At 36.9% G+C, this 23,590-nt stretch overlaps 1 protein-coding gene across 3 annotated transcripts in view; it reads right to left on the bottom strand.

Moving 5' to 3' along the window:
- The window catches only part of RCSD1 (RCSD domain containing 1), a 36,932-nt gene that overhangs the window by 2,564 nt on the left and 10,778 nt on the right, over positions 1–23,590 (bottom strand). Inside the window, exons 2-5 of one of the 3 annotated variants that reach the window (XM_058186073.1) lie at positions 12,954–13,091; positions 12,688–12,777; positions 9,703–9,774; positions 218–418 (exon numbers count right to left, since the gene is read on the bottom strand). In XM_058186073.1, the coding sequence (XP_058042056.1) occupies positions 218–418; positions 9,703–9,774; positions 12,688–12,777; positions 12,954–13,091 (501 nt within the window). The remainder of the gene's footprint in view (positions 1–217; positions 419–9,702; positions 9,775–12,687; positions 12,778–12,953; positions 13,092–23,590) is intronic. The other 2 variants (XM_058186074.1, XM_058186075.1) reach the window with 2 other exon arrangements.

The raw sequence follows: 23,590 nt of genomic DNA on the forward strand, positions 1-23,590 counted from the left end.
GGCCCAAGGTTGACTCAGCCTTCCATCCTTTATAAGGTAGGTAAAATGAGGACCCAGATTGTTGGGGAGGCAATAAGTTGACTTTGTATATAAATATACAAATAGAATGAGACTATTGCCTTACACAATGTAAGCCGCCCTGAGTCTTCGGAGAAGGGCGGGATATAAATGTAAAAAAAAAAATTGTCAATATTATGGTGACCAGCCTATATCTTACCTTATTATAAAACTGAAGTTGAGTACCTTCTGGTGGTTGATCAAAATCAACTGGAGATTCATCAGGAATACTCAAGGAATGAGTCCTTGGGCTGACAGGGGTGACTGGTGGACTGTTAAAGGGAGACATCATTGTCTTTAGTCCAGGGCTTTTAGGAGATGCTCCTGGCAGCATAGAAATTGGAGCAAGTGCCAAATTGGCCTGTAAAGAAAATGAGTAAGTCATAAATAAGTACTTTCATTTTCTTCCCAATATTTGAAATCTTGCCTTGATATTACTCACTTTATCTATTGCTGAAGTTAGTTTATGGAGCACACTTAATATTAATGAAACAGAGAGATTCCTAAATGCTTAATAAGGATATCTGCCAAGGAATGACAGACTGTGTTGTATTTTTCTTCTGGAATAATTTGCCAACTTTGCCATCATCCATTAAGAAGTAAACATCATTCAGAGGTGAACATGGAACTTTGAAACTGCTATCAATTTTATTTTGTAGAGAGGGATTAATCATGTTCAGCTCCTGATTAAAATAAGCAATTTTTTTTTAAAAAAAAATGAGCTAACAATGTTTCAGCAACGGCTCTGTAGAAAATATAAAATAGTATCCAGCTCTGTGGGAGGAAAAAAATAGGAAAGGGGGAAGTGAGAGAAAAATATGTAGTCTATGGAGCTGAGATATTATTATTGATCTATTTATCTCTGAACTGCCAAGGAATTATTGGAGACCCTCTATAGTTCCTTATTAAATGATAGGAAATAACTGGAGGTGGAAATGGCCTCAATGGTATCATCAGATGGTCAATTATGGAAGAACAACCCTCTCTCCTATAAATAAAATGACATACACAAAAACCAAAGACGATATAACCAAGATTCTGAGCAGATGTTCTATTAACACCCAAGAATACTGGATATAAGACTATTCAAAACATTGTAAAGAGAAGCTTCCATAAGCACATTGACATAGCACCTATATTGTCCTATATCCAAACAACAGATAATAGCTTTCAAAGCAGCTGTGTAAGCATTACAAAAAAGGAAGCTGTTTCACAATGTCCTCTTTTGAAGGCAGTCCTAAGTGAACTTAGAGTGGGGGCAGCAGCTTGAGGATGAGAGATATAATTGATCGAAGAGGTCAGGAAGGGAAAGAGACCCTTCTCACCAATAGTTCATGTGACATGGCAATCTGATGTAATGTTGTGATGGATTCCTCATTGATATTGACCAAATAAAGTTGTGAGGTAAAAACTATAATAACCACATAAGACGAAAGTAATCCTCCTTCACCCCGAAATTAATAACAAATTATGATGGAGAACCCCCAGCATTCTTGGAACAGAGACAGGAAGCACTTGTACATGGGCAGCGTTACCAAGAAGCATCCTGGAATATAGGAAAAGAGCAGATAAAGAGGCCAGAAAAATGGAGGAACATGACACAAGCACCCAAACCTATCAAAAAGACTTCTTATTCTCTAGAGCCATGATGGCAAACCTATGGCACGCATGCCACAGGTGGCACGTGTAGCCGTATCAGTGGGCACGTGAGCTCAGCTCAGTTGCACCGGAAGTTGGCAAACGGGCCAGTTCTGGCATCCAGAGGATCTCCGGGGGTGGTGGGGGGTGGAAGGCCATTTTCATCCTCCTCAGATTCCTAGAGAGGCCCTGGAGGCTGGGGAAAGCAAAAAACGGACCTTCCGGTCCCACCGGAACTTGGCAAATGGATCATTTTTGGCCTCCGGAGGACCTCTGGGGTGGAGGGGAAAGGCCGTTTTTGCCCCCCCCCCGACTCTCTGTAGCCTGGTGAGAGAGAAACATGGGCCTACCAGGCCATCGTGTGCCAGGAGTGGGGAGAGCGGGGTCGGGCATGTATGTGCGGGGGCAGGCAGATAGAATTATGGGTGTGGACATGCACGCGCGTGACCCCCCCCTCCTGGCACCGCAATGGCAAAAAGGTTAGCCATCATTGCTCTAGAGCTTCAAAATAAATTGCAATTCCATAATCTTTGTCCCCATTCATATTGTTGGAGAAACAGCAACAACCAAACCTCAGGGACTGAGGAAGAAGACAATATTGTGTGCCCAAGGGGAAGGATTCCACCTCTGTCCTGAAGAACGGGAAGTAGTGGTGGGAGGGGTGATTGGAGACTCCTTGCTTAGAAGACACAATCTGTTGTTCGCTGAATAATGTACTCAGAAAAATGTGTTGCCTTCCTAGGGCACATATTTAGAATGTGATGAAAGGCTTTTGAAGACTGAACACCTGTTGACACATTCCTTTTTGTTGATTCACATGGGAACAAATTACACAGTTAAACAGGCAATGGAGGGGCAGCAAAGGATTATGAAGTGTTGGACAGGAAAGTGAAAGAGATGGCATTTTTTCACTCTTTCCTGTTGAAGGATATGACTTGGGAAGACGGAAGAATACTGGAATGAACAACTAACAACACAGATGGTCCAATAGGAACTATTTGGATTACAAGATAATGGGTTGTATTTCCAAAACAAATGATTTCTGCAAAAGGTAGGGTGCATCTCACAAGAACTGAAAAAAATGTTTTTAGAAGATGCCATGCAAAGCAGATTCAGAGGGCTTTAAACTGAATCCCTTGGAGGAAGGAGAAGAAAACTCTAAAAATAGTGCAGCCCCAAGTCCTGGAAATTCAACTGGGAGGAGTATGTGAGACACAGAGGCATCTGATACATTAGGTCTGGTTAGATAAACTAAGCTTTCCAGTTGTTCACAATTGCACAGAGAACAATCAGGGTTGTGTTAATTAAACAATCATGTTCTGTTACATTTATCTTGAATGCTGTACATATTATTTATTACTTTGTTATAATATTTTTATCTTTCTTTTAAGTCAACCAGAGTCATGCATTTGGCAGTTCATGAGAGGGAGGGAAGGAAGGAAGGAAGGAAGGAAGGAAGGAAGGAAGGAAGGAAGGAAGGAAGGAAGGAAGGAAGGAAGGAAGGAAGGAAGGAAGGATGGATGGATTCTGGTATGATACAGTGCATGAGTGAAATACAAAGATTAACAAATAGAATGTTATTTACTATAATATGCCAGATGAAGTATTGGCATTTTATGTGAAGAAAGTACATATATGTATTAAGATCCCAGAGTTTGAATATTAATGTCTAATTGAGACCATAGGTAAGAATACAGGAGGGAAAAAAAGGGGGGGGAGAGAAGCATTTTACTATAGGATTATTGTAACCAGCAAAGTCAGGCAAGAGATCTGGAGATTAAAAAACATACAGACTTCCACTATGAAGACATTTGTTAGAAAACCAACTCAGCCAAGACTATACAATTCCCAAAAGTCATTAGTCGTCTTCCTGATTTTGTTTCTTGTCTTTCATGTGTTTCTTAAAGGAGAAAAAGCAGACTTGGCTCTTCTGATTCTAATAAATAAAAAACTGCTGGCTGAAGAGGTAAAAGCAGTGGAAACATATCATATTACCTTTGCTTTAAGATACTACAAAAAGAGAAATTGGGGCAGAATTGTACATGCATATCAGATGTTAGAATGTTCAGTTTTAATAAACCTTTCCAAGAATCCCACAGACAAAAATTGTCAAGTCAAAGAGAATGCAGGCAAGTTGATTGAGCGATTAGGTAACATCAAATTATTGTTGAATCTTGGTAACTACATTTTTTCATGATGATCTATCCTTAGCCTGATCTTTTTACAGGAGAGTTAGAAATTTCTAAAAAATAAGATATTGGATATACAGTTACCACCATTCTAAAGTGAGAAAAAAATAGGAGATAGTTTATGAAATAATTGTGAATGCATAGTGAATTTTGATGGAGCTGAGAGTTAAAAGGGATATGTTTACAAAATGGCAATTGAACTAAACAGGCATACCAATAACACAGTTATTATCTGTGTAAAGAAAGTCAGAAAGGAACTTAGGTTTGCAAAGGATGCTACAAGATTAATTTGCCAAGAAAAAGGAAGAAGGAGAAGGGGAAGGGCTACTGCTTGGGGAAATTAGGATTGTAGCAAATGGATCATTTTGGCCTCGGAGGACCTCTGGGGTGGAGGAAGGCCGTTTGCCCCGACTCTCTGTAGCCTGGTGAGAGAAACATGGGCCTACCAGGCCATCGTGTGCCAGGAGTGGGGAGGCGGGTCGGGCATGTATGTGCGGGGGCAGGCAGATAGAATTATGGGTGTGGACATGCACGCGCGTGACCCCCCCCTCCTGGCACCGCAATGGCAAAAAGGTTAGCCATCATTGCTCTAGAGCTTCAAAATAAATTGCAATTCCATAATCTTTGTCCCCATTCATATTGTTGGAGAAACAGCAACAACCAAACCTCAGGGACTGAGGAAGAAGACAATATTGTGTGCCCAAGGGGAAGGATTCCACCTCTGTCCTGAAGAACGGGAAGTAGTGGTGGGAGGGGTGATTGGAGACTCCTTGCTTAGAAGACACAATCTGTTGTTCGCTGAATAATGTACTCAGAAAAATGTGTTGCCTTCCTAGGGCACATATTTAGAATGTGATGAAAGGCTTTTGAAGACTGAACACCTGTTGACACATTCCTTTTTGTTGATTCACATGGGAACAAATTACACAGTTAAACAGGCAATGGAGGGGCAGCAAAGGATTATGAAGTGTTGGACAGGAAAGTGAAAGAGATGGCATTTTTTCACTCTTTCCTGTTGAAGGATATGACTTGGGAAGACGGAAGAATACTGGAATGAACAACTAACAACACAGATGGTCCAATAGGAACTATTTGGATTACAAGATAATGGGTTGTATTTCCAAAACAAATGATTTCTGCAAAAGGTAGGGTGCATCTCACAAGAACTGAAAAAAATGTTTTTAGAAGATGCCATGCAAAGCAGATTCAGAGGGCTTTAAACTGAATCCCTTGGAGGAAGGAGAAGAAAACTCTAAAAATAGTGCAGCCCCAAGTCCTGGAAATTCAACTGGGAGGAGTATGTGAGACACAGAGGCATCTGATATATTAGGTCTGGTTAGATAAACTAAGCTTTCCAGTTGTTCACAATTGCACAGAGTATGGAGAACAATCAGGGTTGTGTTAATTAAACAATCATGTTCTGTTACATTTATCTTGAATGCTGTACATATTATTTATTACTTTGTTATAATATTTTTATCTTTCTTTTAAGTCAACCAGAGTCATGCATTTGGCAGTTCATGAGAGGGAGGGAGGGAGGGAAGGAAGGAAGGAAGGAAGGAAGGAAGGAAGGAAGGAAGGAAGGAAGGAAGGAAGGAAGGAAGGAAGGAAGGAAGGAAGGATGGATGGATGGATTCTGGTATGATACAGTGCATGAGTGAAATACAAAGATTAACAAATAGAATGTTATTTACTATAATATGCCAGATGAAGTATTGGCATTTTATGTGAAGAAAGTACATACATGTATTAAGATCCCAGAGTTTGAATATTAATGTCTAATTGAGACCATAGGTAAGAATACAGGAGGGGAAAAAAAGGGGGGGGGGGAGAGAAGCATTTTACTATAGGATTATTGTAACCAGCAAAGTCAGGCAAGAGATCTGGAGATTAAAAAACATACAGACTTCCACTATGAAGACATTTGTTAGAAAACCAACTCAGCCAAGACTATACAATTCCCAAAAGTCATTAGTCGTCTTCCTGATTTTGTTTCTTGTCTTTCATGTGTTTCTTAAAGGAGAAAAAGCAGACTTGGCTCTTCTGATTCTAATAAATAAAAAACTGCTGGCTGAAGAGGTAAAAGCAGTGGAAACATATCATATTACCTTTGCTTTAAGATACTACAAAAAGAGAAATTGGGGCAGAATTGTACATGCATATCAGATGTTAGAATGTTCAGTTTTAATAAACCTTTCCAAGAATCCCACAGACAAAAATTGTCAAGTCAAAGAGAATGCAGGCAAGTTGATTGAGCGATTAGGTAACATCAAATTATTGTTGAATCTTGGTAACTACATTTTTTCATGATGATCTATCCTTAGCCTGATCTTTTTACAGGAGAGTTAGAAATTTCTAAAAAATAAGATATTGGATATACAGTTACCACCATTCTAAAGTGAGAAAAAAAATAGGAGATAGTTTATGAAATAATTGTGAATGCATAGTGAATTTTGATGGAGCTGAGAGTTAAAAGGGATATGTTTACAAAATGGCAACTGAACTAAACAGGCATACCAATAACACAGTTATTATCTGTGTAAAGAAAGTCAGAAAGGAACTTAGGTTTGCAAAGGATGCTACAAGATTAATTTGCCAAGAAAAAGGAAGAAGGAGAAGGGGAAGGGCTACTGCTTGGGGAAATTAGGATTGTAGCAAACTTTGGAAAGAAGTAGAACTTGACATTTCTGACTTTATTTCAATTTTCTGTGCAAAGAACTATGTTTAAATGGATCTAAGTGGGACAACTGACACATGAAATGGCTTGTAGTAAGTTAAAAAAATAGCCACCTAACTATAATAAATGAGTTTAACTCTCCAGGACCCGTAACGACTGCATCTAAGAATCTTGAAGAATCTTGTAGGTATTATTTTGGAGCTTCATCTATAAATTCTTGACAATATGGAGGACAAACAGAGTGTCATAGGACTTGAGAAAGATGAATGTATTTTACATCTTTACACGAGAGTCAAAAAGACTGAGGCAAATTTCTGAAACACATTATCAAACAATTGGCTTGTAAGCATTTAGAGAATAATGCCAACATGTGTTCATCAAGGACAAGATATGCAAAAACATGATTTTTTTTAAATAGAATGACCAGTTGTTAGTTGTTCACGGGTTAACTCTGAGATCAGCAAGGCATTTAATAAGTCTTTCATGAGTTTCTGGGAGAGAAGGTAATAAAAAATAGAATTGACTAGACCATGGATGTCAAACTCCCAGCCCAGGGGCCGGATGCTGGCCATGCCCATGTCCAGTTTAGTGAAGGAAGGAAACGTCCCGATATGTCATGTGATGCCATTGTGATGATGTGAATTTGACATCCCTGGACTAGACTGGACTAGATTGGTCTCCAAGGTCTCTTCAAAGCTTTCCATGATTTTATGAAGATAGACCATTTACGAATGAGGATTCTCAGTGAGTACAGAACACTGGTTTTTGGATGGGAAAATTGGAAATGGGAAAAAAAGAAATCAAATTTGGTACTTTGTAAGGTACCATGTCTAAATATGGCTGTGAAAATAAATGTTTTATTATTTATTGCACATTTATTGCATTTATTATTTATTGATGCTCCCACTGAACTTGTCCTCCCTCATTCACAGTCCAAATCAGAATGAATTTTTGGATCCTATTAAATTAGAAATACCTTTAAATATCTTGCTAATTTTTTCATATATGATTTCTAGACTGGCCTATTAGCAGGCAGTCTTTTGGAAATCACTGCTGTTGTAATATTATAATCACAAGAGGGAGCTGTTGTGCTTAAGATATCTGTTTCACCAACTGATGTATCTAATGGTGACTGTCAATAAATAATTTAGGGACGAGCAGAGGTGGAGAAAAGCTGCCTTTCCAACACAGCTGAATGTAGACACTATTCTTGTATGTTGGCTCAAGCCTTATAGTTTTTCTAGCATCTCGGCCAAGAAAATATATCAACAGTGGTTTGCTTTCAAAGAAAGGGTGAACATGGCCAGAATATCAAAAGATTTAATTCTTTTTATTCAAGATTGTCTTAAATTCTCTATTTCCAGAATTGTGAGACAGTCCTAATATAAATTGTGACAGCATAATGGGGCCGGGATAGCTCAGGCAGTAGAGAAGCCTGTTATTAGAACACAGAGCCTGCAATTACTGCAGGTTCGAGCCCGGCCCAAGGTTGACTCAGCCTTCCACCCTTTATAAGGTAGGTAAAATGAGGACCCAGATTGTTGGGGGGGCAATAAGTTGACTTTGTAAAAAAAATATACAAATAGAATGAGACTATTGCCTTATACATTGTAAGCCGCCCTGAGTCTTCGGAGAAGGGCGGGGTATAAATGTAAACAAACAAACAAAAATGTAACAGTGTTGAAAGGGACTTTGGAGGTCATCCCCTGCTCAAGCAGGAGATCTATACTAATTCTGACAAATGGCTTTCCAGTCACTTCTTAAAAGCCTCCAATGATGGGGCACTCAAAACTTCCAAAGGCAATTTGTTTCACCGGTTGATTGTTCTCACTGTTAGGAATTTTCTCCTTAGATTGCTTCTGTCCTTGATTTGTTTCCATCCAATAACTGTTTCCAATTCCAACCAATCCAATTATTGGATGGAAACTTGATTAGCTTCTCTCAGCACACAGCTGAACAAATGCAGAGAGAATATACAATTTTTTTCTCACTTTTCCACTAACTTGGAGCTAGTCTGTCTCACCATGTTGGATATGGGCATTTGTACTGTATAGAAATTCAGTATGCTCCTTCACTGGCATTCTTTAAAAATCAGTTTGAAGTTGAACTACACAGAGGTGGTACTTAGCAGGTTCTGACCAGTTCTGGAGAACCAGTAGCAGAAATTCTGAGTAGTTTGGAGAATCTGTAAATACCACTTCTGACTGGCCCTGCCCCCATCTATTCTTTGCCACCCGAGTCCCAGCTGATCAGGAGGAAATGGGGATTTTTTAATAACCTTCCCCTGGAGTGGGGAGGAAATGGAGATTTTACAGTATCCTTCTCCTGCCACGCCCACTAAGCCACACCCCCAAGCTATGCCACGCCCACCAACCCATGCCCACAGAACCAGTAGTAAAAAATTTTGAATCCCACCACTGGAACTACATTTTTCCTTCTTATTTTTCCAGCTGATGATTTCATGTTGAATTTAACCATAAAATTTATCAATCCTCTTTTCTGCCTCAATGGTTGGAGTTAAATATGAATTACCATTTTATTAAAGAGCTTTCCAGGAAGTCTGATATTATTCTCTAGAATTAGAATTAGAATTTTATTTATTGGCCAAGTGTGATTGGACAAACAAGGAATTTGTCTTGGTGCATATGCTCTCAGTGTACATAAAAGAAAAGATACGTTCATCAAGGTACAACATTTACAACACAATTGATGATCAATATATCAATATAAATCATAAGGATTGCCAGCAACAAGTTATAGTCATACAGTCATAAGTGGAAAGAGATTGGTGATGGGAACTATGAAACGATTAATCTATTTGACTATATTGTATCCATACACTTTCTGTGGATTTTTTTTTTTGTCCTGAGTAGTAGTCAGCATTATGATATTCTGAAATTTCACTCCATTTCAATTTGCTGATGCCTAAGATATCAATATGTAGTCAATGTATTTCATTTTCACTATGTTGAGCTTTCCTGTTTTCATGCATCTTCCATTCCATATTGTCATTATAGTTCTGTCTTTACAGCTTTGGGTTTTTTTCCCGTTCATGACATCAGCAACTAGAAGTTCTAAATGTTTTAACTATTAACATTTTTAAAACATTAGGAGAGGAGCAATGATGCGATCAGATCTTACCTGCATTTTTTCAATGAGAGGAGAACTTTTGGGCTTTATCCTTATAGGGCGAGAAGCATTTGGGGATGGTTTCTGTAAAAAGAGAAATACGAAACAGAGTTGGTTGAAAGAGCCACCTTTTGTTACTTTCCAAAAATCTTTGGTGTTTGGTTGATTCATTTTTAATTATTAAATTTTCATTATTAAGTATAAAAAGTCTCTAGGAAAATAGTGTTATCAATACAAGTACCCTTGAAGAACCCTCCTTGGAACGGACTATATTCCACAAAAGAAAGATATGTGTATATTAGATATAATAATAATAATAATAATAATAATAATAATAATAATAATAGATGTGTTGATACCTAAGATGCTGGCAGCAACCGCTATCAACCATTAGCACCAGTCACTTGTATTTGTGACACATTTCTAAATGTTCAGTTGACTGAGTGTCATGTTTAATGAATAAAGTATATAATAAATGATGCAATAGATGGTATTAGGATTGTAGGGTTTTATCAGGACCAGTACTATCATATTCTTGCTAGACATCTAACCTCACAATGAGGATAAATTGAAAGGATTCAGAAATTAGAGAAGTAACTAACTTAAAAGGATGGAAATTCCTATTGCCACCATTGTAGGTTACCATTCTCCAATTTTTATTCTTATCTGGGATGAAATGAGGTCTTGGAAGAGGTTGATGGTGAAGCCTCTTCTGGATGGGGGATTTGTGTTTATGCCTGTCTTTAGGCCTCATGTGCATTCTTGTTCTTTTATTTCATTGTCCTTACTTTTTAATTATAAACCTTTGAGTTGATGGTTGAAATTGATAAAATAAATAAATGATAATGCAGAGCTTATTCCCTGACTATAACTTCTAATGCAACATCTGTTTACTAGTGCTGCCACTGTGGACAGGTGTGATGTTATTCAGATGACAAAAAAGGAAATCTATGAAGAGAGAATGCAAAACTACATTGTTTACCCTGAAACAGAATAGTATAATGAGTATATAGTGTATATGTGGAATAAGAAGCAGACATGGGAAACCTGAAGTACTGAAGAAAAAAACTCTTGACAAATTTATATCTCTGTAAGAAATATCTGCCTCTTTCTTTCTATCTTTTTTCTATCTTTCTTTCTATCTCTTTCTTTTTCTCTTTCTATCTACCTCAAGCCACAGGAAACAGGTTGTTTAGAGAGGAATTATGAGAAGAAAAGAGAGAGAATGTGGTATCAGAAAGAGGAAAAACAGATGAGACTGCTTACTTTGGTCAATAGCCCTACCCTCTATTTGCTTCAACTCCTCCTATCATTGTTGTGGTCCGCCAGCAGCCTGCAGACCTGGCAGCAGACTTGGACAGTGAGGAGGCTGGGGAGGACAATGGGCCAATCCTGGAGTCAGGGGAAGGCCCAAATGAGGGCTCTGCATCGGAGATAGAGATGGGGCCAGGGCCATCTGGGAGCGATGCATGGACTCCGGAGCCTCCAGAGTAGGGGTAAAATGCTCCCAGTTCAGACCGGATCACCAATCCAGTAGCGATGGTGCCGGGTGGTTCGGAGAACCGGTAGCAAAAATCCCTGTCCCCCCTGCCCCCCCACCACATGCCCACATTCTTCAGCCGAAAAAATGCTTTTAAAAGTAAAAATAAAAAATAAAAATAAAAGCCTCTGATGATCACACGGCTCAGCTGGGATTGTCAGAACCTCTTCAAAACATTTTTCTACAAGCTCTTCGGCTGAAGAGGCTGTAAAAAAAAGCTTTTAAAGGGTTCTGGCAATCAGGCAACTCATCTGGGATCATCAGAACCCTTTCAAAGCATTTTTTCTACAAGTTCTTTGACCGAAGAGGTTGTAGAAAAAATGTTTTTAAAAGTTAAAAAAAAGTTGGCCATGCCCACCCAGTCACATTACCCCCCACCAAGCCACACCCACAGAACCGGTAGTAACAAAATTTACATTTCCTGCTCCAGAGGCGGACAGCAGAGTGGCAGAGGAACAGGAGGAGCCTGCAAAGAGCTGCCAGAAGGCAAGAGCAGCTGAAGAAAAAAGGACAACTCGGGAGTAACACCATAAGGTGATTGGCCACTCCCATAAGGCTTAAAAGAGCAACAACGAGCCGTTGGGTTCTTTGTAGGAAAGCAACGTTAATTTCTGTGCTTCTTGTCAGCGTCCCTTGAACTTTGTGGGGGTTTTGCCGAGAAAAGCCTTTGGCAGGTTGCCGAAGATATCAAAGGTTGGTGATAAGGCTGATAGACTAGTTATTAAGAATTTTGTTTTGGATGAAGCTGAGAATGAATTAATTCTCAGGTGTTTTAATAAAATAAGTTTGTTGAGGACTGAATTGTGTTTAGTAATCACTACTTGGGCCTTGGTCACAATAATCATCCACAAACAAATTATCTAATTCATGGGAATTCAGTACTTTTGTCTGGTCTGTCCTACTATCAAACATCTTGCTCTCATGAACCAATGTAGTAATTTTTTAAAGATATCTATGTACTCTTACCTGCTTTGTTTGGGAAGATGTAAGCTTCATTTTGGAGATATTTGCTTTTGGATTTTACATCCATATTCAATTAGAAACATGTAACATTACCTAAAGAGGTTGATGCTTATTTTAATCATATATAACCATATATATGATCACCCTAATAATCATATATGGCAGATGAATAGTAATGCCTGTTTTTATGTACATGAATTATGCATCTGCTGGAAGCCCAATTCTTCCTGGAACTACCCTAACCAATAGGGTGGTTTCTTTTAATAACATGCAGGCATATTTACACAACATAGTTGACACATCAGGAGGCAACCAAGAACTCCGTAGTAACAGAACTTGGTGAGATAGAATCATGCTCTATGATGTAAGAAAATCACTACCTTGTACCATTCCAAACACCTCTACAGCAATTGCAGCATTTCAGTTTTAGCGTTCTTATTAACATGTCTTATAAAAGAAGTACAATTCCGTTTCCTTAAAATATTGATACTTACTAGCTCACCATTCTGTCCTAGCTCCATCTTATTTGTGTGGAGGGGAAGAGAACAAGGTGGTTTTCTGCGTGCTGGTTTAGGAGCTGGGACCTAAAAGCAGAGGAAAACGTATGAAAAATAGAGAAAAGAGATAGATATGAAAAAAACATACGTAATATTGGCTCTTTAAGGAATGCTCAAATCTGAATATATACATAAAGTTGGAGTGGGTTTACCCCAATGTGCAAATTGAACTTCCCTTTGTAGGGAAGTTGCATTATCCCTACCTCCTTTCCAGAAACTGATGATTTCTCTTGAAATTTTCCTGCTAGTTGGGCCACGGATGGAGTTGTGGGCTTTTCCACCACCATCTTGGTCTCTGACGGTTTGTCCTGATGAAAAGCAGAAATAAATTGTTTCTCAGCCTAAGAAATAAGTAAAAAGTTGGTAAAATTTATTGTTAAAACAAACACCTTACTGCTATGCAGCACTTATCTTGACGACCAAATTATCTCAAATTTTGTTTTACTACTTGAACATTTTAAGAAATAATATATTCAAATCTTTTACTATTTTAGGGAATAATAAATAGTGTTAGGAAATTCTTTCTAATATCTCATATGAATGCAACCGGCATGAATATTGGTTTAAATGACACCTGACACCTTTTCCCCCAAATCTACTTACTAGCTCATTCCATTTCTGTTACAGTAAATTTGGTTGGCAAGATAATAGCATTGTTGTTGCTGTTGGTATTATTTTTTGAGGAAAAATTGATTTATTTGAAAGTAGATGCTGGAAAAAGAAACAAAGAAGACACTGGACTGTATTTGGACTGCTCAGATGTTTAGCTGAGTTGAATACTAGGAGATGGAAAGAGATTTAGGTATAAAAAGAGGAAGAAGTTGAGAAAAAGAAGTGGCTGGGGGGATCATCATTATGGAAAGGATTCAACTAATGAAAGTTAGTAGAAGGTGGTGTAACTGCTATCACATACAGGACTAAGAAGTCAAAAACCTGTGAAGTAGTCATAGCTGTAAAGTCTGAACTGTGCATAACAGAAGAGTTGTTACTGGAACAGAAACTTTCTAGTTCTGTGGATATACTTCTATTGTTTGGGGTGGTGTTCACTTTCCCTGAAGGAACAATTGAGACTGCTTTCTCCAAATAAAATATGCCTTTGCAGATTTTATCTGGTCTAGTCAGGACAATATGCTGTTGGTTGGGCTCTGGAACACAACCTTCTTAGTGATGGGCCACTCCTTCTGGAATACCTCTTTAAGTCAGATTAGCCCTTCTATTCTTTAGAAGAATGGTAAAAAATGTTGTAAGTCTCTTCTGCAGAGCTTTTGGAAAAGATCTTTAATTGGAGAAAAACTATGAGCATATTTTTATTTACTATACAGTGCTTTAATATGTTAATAATAATAATGAGAAGTAGGTGGGGAACCAATATAATTTGATGATTTCAAAGCAAAGTCAGATTATGTAAAGGAAAGGGAGGAGGACTGCTAGTTAAATCCACAATTCTCTCCATGGTATCTAATAAATCTAGTCATGCTAGCAATCTCATGTTCTTCTTTGATCAGTAGTTCAAAAGATAAAGTTATCAGAATACCAGGATACCACACATTTAAATAGTGTTTAAATTGTTTTGTAGGGTAAATTAATTATGTGCAGGAAAGAACAGGCAAGCTGCAGTATAACTGAATAATTTTAGTTTGTGGCCACTAACAAAAGTAACCACATTGAGGCAACTTTTTTTTTCTACTACAAAATATATTTCTTCACTTATTTCTCAATTTTTGACTACAAAATGTATTTCTTCACTTATTTCGCCACTTTTGACTATAAAATCTATTTCTCCACTTATTGCTGCATTCACAGAGCCTTCTGCCAGTTCTGTTTGCTGAGTGGAGCCACAGTCTTCATTCCTTATGTCCTCCTTTGATTGTACTATTACTGGCAAGCCCTAGAAGAGTTAAACAGCTTCTACCTGCCAATATTTCCCTTTCAAGGAAGCTCTGTTTCCCTTCTAACATCTATTTCTGCACATATTGTTCTCTATGAACAAGAAAAGATTTGTCCTTCATTGCACTGGACAGAGATAGAAAACGTTCTAAGATTAGATTAGATCATGTAAAGGACTAGCAGCTACAGATGCACAGATTATATTCCTAAAATTCACAATTTGAAAAAAAAAAATCAGTTATGCCTTTATAACATTTGGAAAGAAGCAACAAGTGGGGTGGGGAGAGAGAACAAGCATTCTCTCCTTGTTCACAAATAATTCAGCAAGAGAGAATTAAATCGTTGGGAAAGCAAATAACTATTATAGTATTTGGGCCCAAGCAAACATTTGTCTATCTCAATGCTGCATATACTTTTGATACATCATTCTAACATTATGAGCTCTCTTCCAAGTTATTTAAGAGTCACTTGGAAATAATAGAAACTCCGTCCATTGAGGGGAATATAACATTTCGATACATATTTCAGACAAACTGAAGAATAAGATAAGTAATTATAGGAAAGTAAAAAGAAATTGAGTGAAATCCAAGTACAAATTCATTGTCATTACTATACCAATACATTGTAAGTAAGGCTGTGTAAATAAAGTTGATTTCTGAGTATGATAATTCCACATGCTGAAATAAATATAGGGGGCCATAGTATGCATAGAAACTCTACATACAGTAGAGACATGCAGTGTTCTACCCAGGGAGTATTAGGGTGTAACAATAGCATTCATGTGGTCATGAGAATGGGCTGAATGCCTGTGAGAAATAAAGTACTGTTATATTTATTTATTTTCAAGGATCTCAGGCTGTCAATATAATTTGAAAGTAATATACAAATAAAACTAAAAGTAGAATTTTATTTCTTTCATTAAACAACCGTATCTTTTATGAATAAAATGGAGTAATTATAATGAATTGCTGAGTATGCTACACCAATTGTAAGGATTTATTGATTTGAAATATAACTTAAGTGGATGTATTTTGGGTACAGACTTAAGCTATATTCAGACAATTCACATTAATATTTATTGTATGCATTGCAAACCCAGAATGATATTTTTGGAAAAGATCTTTAATTGGAGAAAACTATGAGCATATTTTTATTTACTATACAGTGCTTTAATATGTTAATAATAATAATGAGAAGTAGGTGGGAACCAATATAATTTGAAAGTAATATACAAATAAAACTAAAAGTAGAATTTTATTTCTTTCATTAAACAACCATATCTTTTATGAATAAAATGGAGTAATTATAATGAATTGCTGAGTATGCTACACCAATTGTAAGGATTTGGCTCAGTCTTTGGCTCAGTCTTTGGCTCAGTTTTTGTTAACTCCGATAACACATATCCAACATTCCACAAACGAACCAGCAATGACTATGATGATTTAACTCATATAGATTTCACAGAAGACAACGTTGGTAAAGCTCTTCACAACTTAAAACCATCGCTTTCTATTGGACCTGACGGTCTATGTGCATATTTCTTAAAAAAACTTTCCATTAATATAGCTGAACCCCTAAGTATTATCTTTGATAAAGCTTTCACTACCAGTTCTCTTCCCAAACTTTGGTCACTAGCCACAGTCATCCCCATCTTCAAAAAAGGAGACCCCAGCTTAGTCGAAAACTACAGACCGATCTCCCTTTGCTCGTCACCTGCAAAGTCATGGAATCTATCATCAATCAATCCATTACCTCACACTTAGAAACTAACAACCTACTCTCCAACAAACAATTTGGTTTCAGGAAAAAGTTATCATGTAACACAACTTCTCCACTGCAAAAACATATGGACTTCAAATCTAGATCAAGGCAAATCAATAGATGCAATCTACATAGACTTCTGCAAAGCTTTTGACTCAGTAGTACACAATAAACTTCTCCTTAAACTAACATCCTATGGCATCTCAGGACCCCTCCACAAATGGATATCTGCTTTTCTGTCTAACAGACAACAAGTGTTCAAACTTGGCAATGCTTTATCAAATCCTGTTCCTGTCAAAGACTACTTCAGCTTTAATTGCAATAATACAAGGGCAACCAATAGATTTAAACTTAATGTAAACCGCTTTAATCTAGATTGCAGAAAATATGACTTCTGCAACAGAATCATCAGGGCTTGGAATACTTTACCTGACTCTGTGGTCTCTTCCCATAATCCTAACAGCTTTAACCAAAAACTTTCTACTATTGACCTCACCCCATTCCTAAGAGGACCATAAAGGCGTGCATAAGCGCACAAACGTGCCTACCGTTCCTGTCCTATTGTTTTCTTTTCTTCTTCCTATATATGTTTATATGTGTATATACTATATAATCTTTTGTATGATGTTGTGACAAAATAAATAAATAAATAAATAAATAAATAAATAAATAAATAAATAAATAAATAAAATAATAAAATAAATTTATTGATTTGAAATATAACTTAAGTGGATGTATTTTGGGTACAGACTTAAGCTATATTCAGACAATTCACATTAATATTTATTGTATGCATTGCAAACCCAGAATGATATTTTTGGAAAAGTGGTCACCTTTCTTATATTATTTTTCTGTTCCCTGACAGCAACATCACAAGAATAATACTGAATAATCCACACAACTCTATGGACTGTTTTTTTGGAAACCATATTTAAATAGAGTTTTATGTCCTTCTTGAAGCAGTGTTAAATGTAATCTGATATTTTTTAAAATTTCACTTCAGCAAACATTTGCCTTTCTTTTGATGATAGCACTGATTAGTTTCTTTAGAGGTATTTTTATGAATAAAATGGAGTAATTATAATGAATTGCTGAGTATGCTACACCAATTGTAAGGATTTATTGATTTGAAATATAACTTAAGTGGATGTATTTTGGGTACAGACTTAAGCTATATTCAGACAATTCACATTAATATTTATTGTATGCATTGCAAACCCAGAATGATATTTTTGGAAACTGTATTTAAATATATTTATGACCTGCATGAAGCAGTGTAAAATGTAATCTGATTTTTAAAATTCACTTTAGCAAACGTTTGCCTTTCTTTTAATGATAACACTAATTACTTTATTTAGAGGTATTTTTATGAATAAAATGGAGTAATTATAATGAATTGCTGAGTATGCTACACCAATTGTAAGGATTTGGCTCAGTCTTTGGCTCAGTCTTTGGCTCAGTCTTTGGCTCAGTCTTTGGCTCAGTCTTTGGCTCAGTTTTTGTTAACTCCGATAACACATATCCAACATTCCACAAACGAACCAGCAATGACTATGATGATTTAACTCATATAGATTTCACAGAAGACAACGTTGGTAAAGCTCTTCACAACTTAAAACCATCGCTTTCTATTGGACCTGATGGTCTATGTGCATATTTCTTAAAAAAACTTTCCATTAATATAGCTGAACCCCTAAGTATTATCTTTGATAAAGCTTTCACTACCAGTTCTCTTCCCAAACTTTGGTCACTAGCCACAGTCATCCCCATCTTCAAAAAAGGAGACCCCAGCTTAGTCGAAAACTACAGACCGATCTCCCTTTGCTGCGTCACCTGCAAAGTCATGGAAACTATCATCAATCAATCCATTACCTCACACTTAGAAACTAACAACCTACTCTCCAACAAACAATTTGGTTTCAGGAAAAAGTTATCATGTAACACAACTTCTCCACTGCAAAAACATATGGACTTCAAATCTAGATCAAGGCAAATCAATAGATGCAATCTACATAGACTTCTGCAAAGCTTTTGACTCAGTAGTACACGATAAACTTCTCCTTAAACTAACATCCTATGGCATCTCAGGACCCCTCCACAAATGGATATCTGCTTTTCTGTCTAACAGACAACAAGGGGGCAAAATTGGCAATGCTTTATCAAATCCTGTTCCTGTCAAGAGTGGCGTTCCTCAAGGCAGCGTCCTTGGACCAACACTCTTTATTCTATACATTAATGATCTTTGTGACCATATCTCAAGTAATTGTGTTCTCTTTGCTGACGATGTCAAACTATTTAACACCACAGACAACACTTCTATCATTCAAAACGACCTTGACCATCTAACCGCTTGGTCTAAAAATTGGCAGCTCCAAATTTCAACCAGCAAATGCTCAGTCTTACATATAGGAAAAAAGAACTCTAAAACTAAGTACATACTAGATGGACATTACCTTACAGACGACCCCCATCCCGTTAAAGACCTTGGAGTTTTCATGTCAAATGATCTAAGTGCCAAAGCCCACTGCAACTACATAGCAAAAAAGCTCTAAGAGTTGTAAACCTAATTTTATGTAGCTTCTTTTCCAAAAACACCACACTACTAACCAGAGCATATAAAACATTTGCTAGACCAATTCTAGAATACAGCTCACCTGTTTGGAACCCTCACCACATCTCTGACATCAATACAATTGAACGTGTCCAGAAATATTTTACAAGAAGAGTTCTCCATTCCTCTGAAAACAACAAAATACCTTATCCCACCAGACTTGAAATCCTAGGGTTAGAAAACTTGGAACTCCGTCGCCTTGACAAGACCTAAGTTTAACTCACAGAATCATCTATTGTAATGTCCTTCCTGTCAAAGACTACTTCAGCTTTAATTGCAATAATACAAGGGCAACCAATAGATTTAAACTTAATGTAAACCGCTTTAATCTAGATTGCAGAAAATACGACTTCTGCAACAGAATCATCAGTGCTTGGAATACTTTACCTGACTCTGTGGTCTCTTCCCATAATCCTAACAGCTTTAACCAAAAACTTTCTACTATTGACCTCACCCCATTCCTAAGAGGACCATAAGGGGCGTGCATAAGCGCACAAACGTGCCTACCGTTCCTGTCCTATTGTTTTTCTTTTCTTCTTCCTATATATGTTTATATGTGTATATACTATATAATCTTTTTGTATGATGTTGTGACAAAATAAATAAATAAAATAATAAAATAAATTTATTGATTTGAAATATAACTTAAGTGGATGTATTTTGGGTACAGACTTAAGCTATATTCAGACAATTCACATTAATATTTATTGTATGCATTGCAAACCCAGAATGATATTTTTGGAAAAGTGGTCACCTTTCTTGTATTATTTTTCTGTTCCCTGGCAGAAACATCACAAAAATAAGACTGAATAATCCACACAACTCTATGGATTTTTTTTGGGGGAGGGGGGAACTGTATTTAAATATATTTATGACCTGCATGAAGCAGTGTAAAATGTAATCTGATTTTTTAAAATTCACTTTAGCAAACGTTTGCCTTTCTTTTAATGATAACACTAATTACTTTATTTAGAGGTATTTTTATGAATATATTATGGTAGTTTCTTTCATTTTGTAGATTATTGTGTGTGTGTATACTTCAAAAGGTAGAGCAATTATATATTTTTGTTGTACATTGTTTTGGAAGTCTTAGTTCTATATGTTACTTTGTATCTCTTTTAAAATATCCAAGCAACTATACTATTTTCTCAACTTGGTTAGGGAAGGGAAGTAGTTCCGAGCACTCTAAGGGCTGCCACAACACTGCAGAAATACATTGTGGATTAACATCCTCTCTTACGTTGTTCATGACAGGTTTCTATGATAGGAGCCACGATAATTGTGCAAATTATCACTGCCTCATTACACTATGGTTCTAGAAAGGACACTAGGAGTCACAACTATTGAACATGTCCTTCATTTGAAGACTTGCCCATTCCAAGTCCAGTTGAAAGATGAATGTTAAGGAGGATTTGGATTGCACAGCAACCTCTTTGCATCCAGAAGACAGAATGAGCATGTCCTCTTTATGTAATGTTCCCACTAAGGTGAGATATATCTAAATGTTTCTAAACCCGTACCTGTGTAGTTTGAAATGTTATGCAACTCCACGCAGTTTTGCTCTTTCTGGCGATCCATGACTCTTTTCTGGAATGATGCTTAAACAGCTAGCTTAAGAACCACACAGACTAGGTTTAAATTATCATAATTGTACTATAATGCCTACTATTAGAGATGAACAAACAACTGCTCACCCTTTGCTGTAACAACCAATTAGCATCATACTGTAAGTCCACCCATGCTGATAATCATAGTAACGGTTCTTCTTACACTTAATTTACAACAACAATTACTACTATTACAGAAGAAATGGTTCATCCAGTTGCATCTGTGATTTCAGGCAGGAGATACTCTTAATTAACTTGAAATTAACTTGTTCTTGTGATAGACAGAAGACTGTGCCTGTTTTAGAACTAAACTTTGGGTGATCCTTTAGGATTACTATCTGTCTAAAATAAGTAAGATATTTTACCAAAAGTGAAGAAATAGAAAAAAAAAACAAGTTGTCACTGTTCTCAAATATATGATTTCAGTTTAAAGAAGAAAGTGCTCTTATAATTAAAAGGAAGAAGCAAATAAAATTGATGGTATATCAAAGAATCAGCCCTGCACAGAAGGAAGACAGTGAATTATCAGAGCCTGTATTCAGACTGCTTTTTTCTTCACAAGTCAAAGTATGGAGTCAAACACAGCAGAAATTACTCAGGAAGTGGGTGTGTGAAGCTTGTTTTGGCCTGTTGATTATTTCCATAGAAGGAAATTCCACAATGTCTGTTCTGATTGAAAGCATGGGAGCAAGCTAGGCCCCTTGCTCAAGAAACAACACATGCTAAGAGATAAGTAAACAAATGGCTGCAGTTCTAGCTACACTAATCTCCTTTTTCCAATGAGCAACTCTCTTTTTTTTGCAACTTGCTTTATTTTTCTCTCTTCCCCTGCTATATTATGGCACTGGGCAGTCCAATAAAATCTACAGAATTATACTGACCTTACATCTTCTATAAGCCTTTTACTGATTTTAAGAACTAGCTGTAAATATCTGAAGTTAAAAGAGCAGGGAACTTTCTTTGTGGTTCCCTCTAGTTCTCTCTTGAAGAGGTGAAATAGGAAACAGTATGGATGGCATTTACTTTAATTGTAACAACATAGAGATTCCTGCTCTTAAAGCTGGTAATAATTGTGACCTAAAGGTTTGTATTTTTTATTATCTGTAAATTGACAATGTTTAGGTTAAAATCAATCTTGATTCAGTGAATAGAAAGGCAACATGTGACAGGAATCAGTGCCTTCTTAGAATGACTGAGGGTGTAGGTAAGCAAGCTTCTTTTTGCCAAAGGACAATTACGGGCTTAATAGGAACATAATCCCTATTCTAGAATATTCTATAAATTCATTTGCCTGAGATGAATGAAATTCAATATGGCAGTTCTTTTTTAGAGACAGTTTTCTTTCAATATTATATTAATATTAGACATGAGATTTTAGGAATTCGTATATCAAATTTTCTAAGAACGGTGTAGGATTATCTGCTTGCAATTCTTATAGGAACAAGATGCAATAACCAAACCGAGAAAATGAAAACTACTATTTTAACATGGGCATAAATTGATGGTGATTTTCTACCTGAAGGAAAAGCACAGTGTTGTGAGAGACAAAATTTGCTCTGGCAACAAACAAAGCAAATGCGAGACTGCCTTGCACAGCTTCTCTCAAACAATTTACAGGAAACATCTGTGAACTGCAGGAAGCCACAAAGATAAAAACAATTGACCACTTTTTCATTTGAACACCAACAATCTATACCATTTGAATAGTTAACAATATTTCTTGTTGAGAAAAAGCTTTCCATTGAATTTCTTCTCCCTTTGCTTCTGTGACCTCTTTGCCTGACTGGCTAGAATAGCCTTACACTGTGTCAAGAGTTCCTGTGACAACTACAAATTCATAAATAGAACTTGGCCAGAGAAATGTCCAGTCGCAGTTAGAATTTTTTCATGAGGATACATTTGAGTGAAGACTAAATCTGAATTAATTTAGAAGGGATAATGTGCTTCTTGAAAGCTGCATACAACATAAATTCAAATATGTAGAATCATTGATGTTTGTGAGAGAGAATTAGCAATAGTAATCAGAATAGAGTTGGAAGGGACCTCGGAGCTCTTCTAGTCCAACCCCCTGCTCAAGCAGGAGACCCTACATCAGGGGTGTCCAAACTTGGTCCCTTTAAGACTTGTGGACTTCAATTCCCAGAGTTCCTCAGCCAGCTTTGCTGGCTGAGGGACTCTGGAGTTGAAGTCCACAAGTCTTAAAGGGACCAAGTTTGGACACCCCTGCCCTACACCATTTCAGACAAGTGGCTGTCCAATCTTTTTTAAAAAACCTCCAGTGATAAAGTACCCATGACTTCTGAAGGCAAGCTGTTCCACTGGTTAATTGTTCACACTGTTAGGAAGTTTCTAATGTTTCTCTCCTTGATTAGTTTTCATCCATTGTTTCTTATCTTGCCTACTTGTGCTTTGGAAAATAAGTTGACCCTTTCTTGTTTGGAAGCCCTTCAAACATTGGAATATTGCTATCATGTTATCCCTATTCCTTCTTTTCTCTAGACTAGTCATAGCCAATTCCTGCAACTGTTCTTCATATGTTTTAGTCTCCAAGCCTTTAATCATTTTAGTTGGTCTTCTCTGCACTTTTTCCAAAGTTATATATGATATAAATATATTTATATTTTATATATATTTACATATATAAAGCTCACTCATAGAACTAAAATAGTTCTGGCTAGAAAGAATCACTTATATCTGAGATTTGGCCCTGCTTTCTCCCACGAGTTTTGAACCTGCCAGTTCAGACCCCTGCTATCCTTGGAAGCAAAAAAAAACACAACTTAATAATAATTTGCTTTAATAAGAGTTATATTTGAGAGGACATATTTCCAAATAATTATATAGTTTGCTACAACAGAATATTTCTCTAATGCTACTACTGTACCAGGGGTGAAATCCACTTATCTTCGCTACCGGTTCCCAAATGGAAGCACGCGCGTGACACCTCTGCATATGCACAGGATCTCCTGTGCAT

This window comes from Ahaetulla prasina, chromosome 5, assembly GCF_028640845.1.
Source record: "Ahaetulla prasina isolate Xishuangbanna chromosome 5, ASM2864084v1, whole genome shotgun sequence".
In the NCBI taxonomy this organism is placed as follows: domain Eukaryota; kingdom Metazoa; phylum Chordata; class Lepidosauria; order Squamata; family Colubridae; genus Ahaetulla; species Ahaetulla prasina.